The sequence below is a fragment of the Armigeres subalbatus genome, chromosome 2 (genome assembly GCF_024139115.2).
Source record: "Armigeres subalbatus isolate Guangzhou_Male chromosome 2, GZ_Asu_2, whole genome shotgun sequence".
NCBI lineage: Eukaryota > Metazoa > Arthropoda > Insecta > Diptera > Culicidae > Armigeres > Armigeres subalbatus.
The window spans coordinates 463,966,655-463,968,401 of NC_085140.1; the positions used below are offsets into that span (position 1 = coordinate 463,966,655).

At 46.0% G+C, this 1,747-nt stretch overlaps 1 protein-coding gene across 1 annotated transcript; it reads right to left on the reverse strand.

Annotated features, from left to right (window-relative positions):
* Window positions 1-296: 296 nt before the first annotated feature.
* LOC134210532 (uncharacterized) lies at window positions 297-1,490 on the reverse strand. Its single transcript, XM_062686576.1, has one exon. The coding sequence runs from the start codon at window positions 1,488-1,490 to the stop codon at window positions 297-299; it is 1,194 nt and encodes a 397-aa protein (XP_062542560.1).
* Window positions 1,491-1,747: the final 257 nt, after the last annotated feature.

Sequence of the window (1,747 nt, forward strand, 5' to 3'; positions counted from 1 at the left end):
GAATTTTCGGGTGCAATTAGGCATAAAAGTATTATCGTGTTAGCCTCATCATATACGAATGCAAAAATGATAATGCCAACAAGGAAAGAAGAAAAAGTCTAAATGAATACATAGAATGCGAATAAAAATGAGAGACTATTCTCACTCAAATTTTAATATAATTCATCTTAATATGCTTCAATTATTACTTTTCAATTTTCATAATATATTTTTTCGCCAAGTTTTCGAACAAACTATATGTATTTATTTGTTCACAATAAAATATACATTAATTTAGAACGTTTGGTGCATAAAACTCAAAAATGATAAAAATCGACATGGGACAGATATGCTTGGGACGGCAGCAGCTCTTGCAAATATTCACGACGCCATTGATGCCAAAATTGTTGGTACGTTCGCTGGGTAGCTTGAAGGCGGTCGAGCAGGCAGATGGAAACTCTGGTGAGATCTTGCTCTGGAATTGCTTGCATCGTTGATCCGATTAGGAAGTGAGCAGGAGTGAGGCACGATAAATCGTTCGGGTCTTCAGATAGAGGCACCAGTGGTCGACTGTTCATTGCCGCTTCGATTTGGGTTAGCAGTGTCGTCATCTCTTCGAACGTCAACCGAGAATTTCCCAGCTGTCGGTACAGGTGCGTTTTGGCGACTTTACGGCCTTTTCCATAGTCCACCAAAGTGCGGCGCTTTTGGTGGACACAGATGCCAGGTGATGGATTCATTCGCGCAGAAGGAGTGAATATTTTGGTTGCTATCCAAGAAGAAACGTTGAATGTGCTCCAACTCGTTTTTGCCCCCTCGAAATTTTTCCCGTTATCGGAGTAGACATCGGTAGGTCGTCCCCGACGAGACACAAATCTGCGGAATGCTGCCAGGAATGCTGATGTGGAGAGGTCTCCCACCAGCTCGATATGGACGGCTTTGGTGCTAAAACACACGAAGATGCAAATATAGGCCTTCGCTGGAGATGCTCGTTTGTGGATTGCTTTCAGGTACACTGGGCCGGCAAAGTCCATGCCGGTGATGCAGAAGGGACGGCTGGGTCGTATGCGATGAATCGGAAGTTGTCCTAGCTGCTGCGTTGCGGGAACGGGACTTGCTCGGGTGCAGCGGAAACAGGCATGTATGATGCTGCGCACTAATCGTCGTCCTCGGATGGGCCAGAAATATTCGCGCATGGAGGCCAATGTGACTCGGCCGCCACCATGGATTAACCGTAGGTGATGTAACGTAGCGAGAAGGCGTGTATAGGGGTGAGGATTTGGAAGGAGGATAGGATGTTTCATTATATACGGTTGCTCTAACAAATTCAATCTCCCTCCCACTCTAATTATGCCTTCAGGGTCAAGTATGGGGCTTAGACGACGAAGCGGCGACTTTTTCGAAATTGCGTTACCACTGTGAAGCTCTTTTAGTTCGTCCTTGAATCCATCCGCCTGAGCTAGCTTGATGAGTACAGCTTGCGTAGCGTTGAGTTCGGCTGATGAAAGCATTCGGTTGGGCTGCAGGCTTACGTTGGTGGATTGTGTGCGAGCTTTTTCACGACACTGCGGACACTGCGGAAAAACCGCAGACAATATGCGGTGATCTGGATCATTCCAGTGTACGACGAAAATCTGGCGAAGTAGGGGTTGACGATTGATTCACTTCTTGTTGCAGCTACAATGAGTTTTCGGCGTTCTTTCCCATCATTTGGATACTCTGCTACTTTTTCGCTAGGCCAGTTTCGTTCTGGTTGTTGAGAAAATGT

Bases quoted from the DNA above. Each gene is read 5' to 3' on its own strand.
- LOC134210532 (XM_062686576.1), bottom strand. From the start codon at position 1,490: ATGCTTTCATCAGCCGAACTCAACGCTACGCAAGCTGTACTCATCAAG.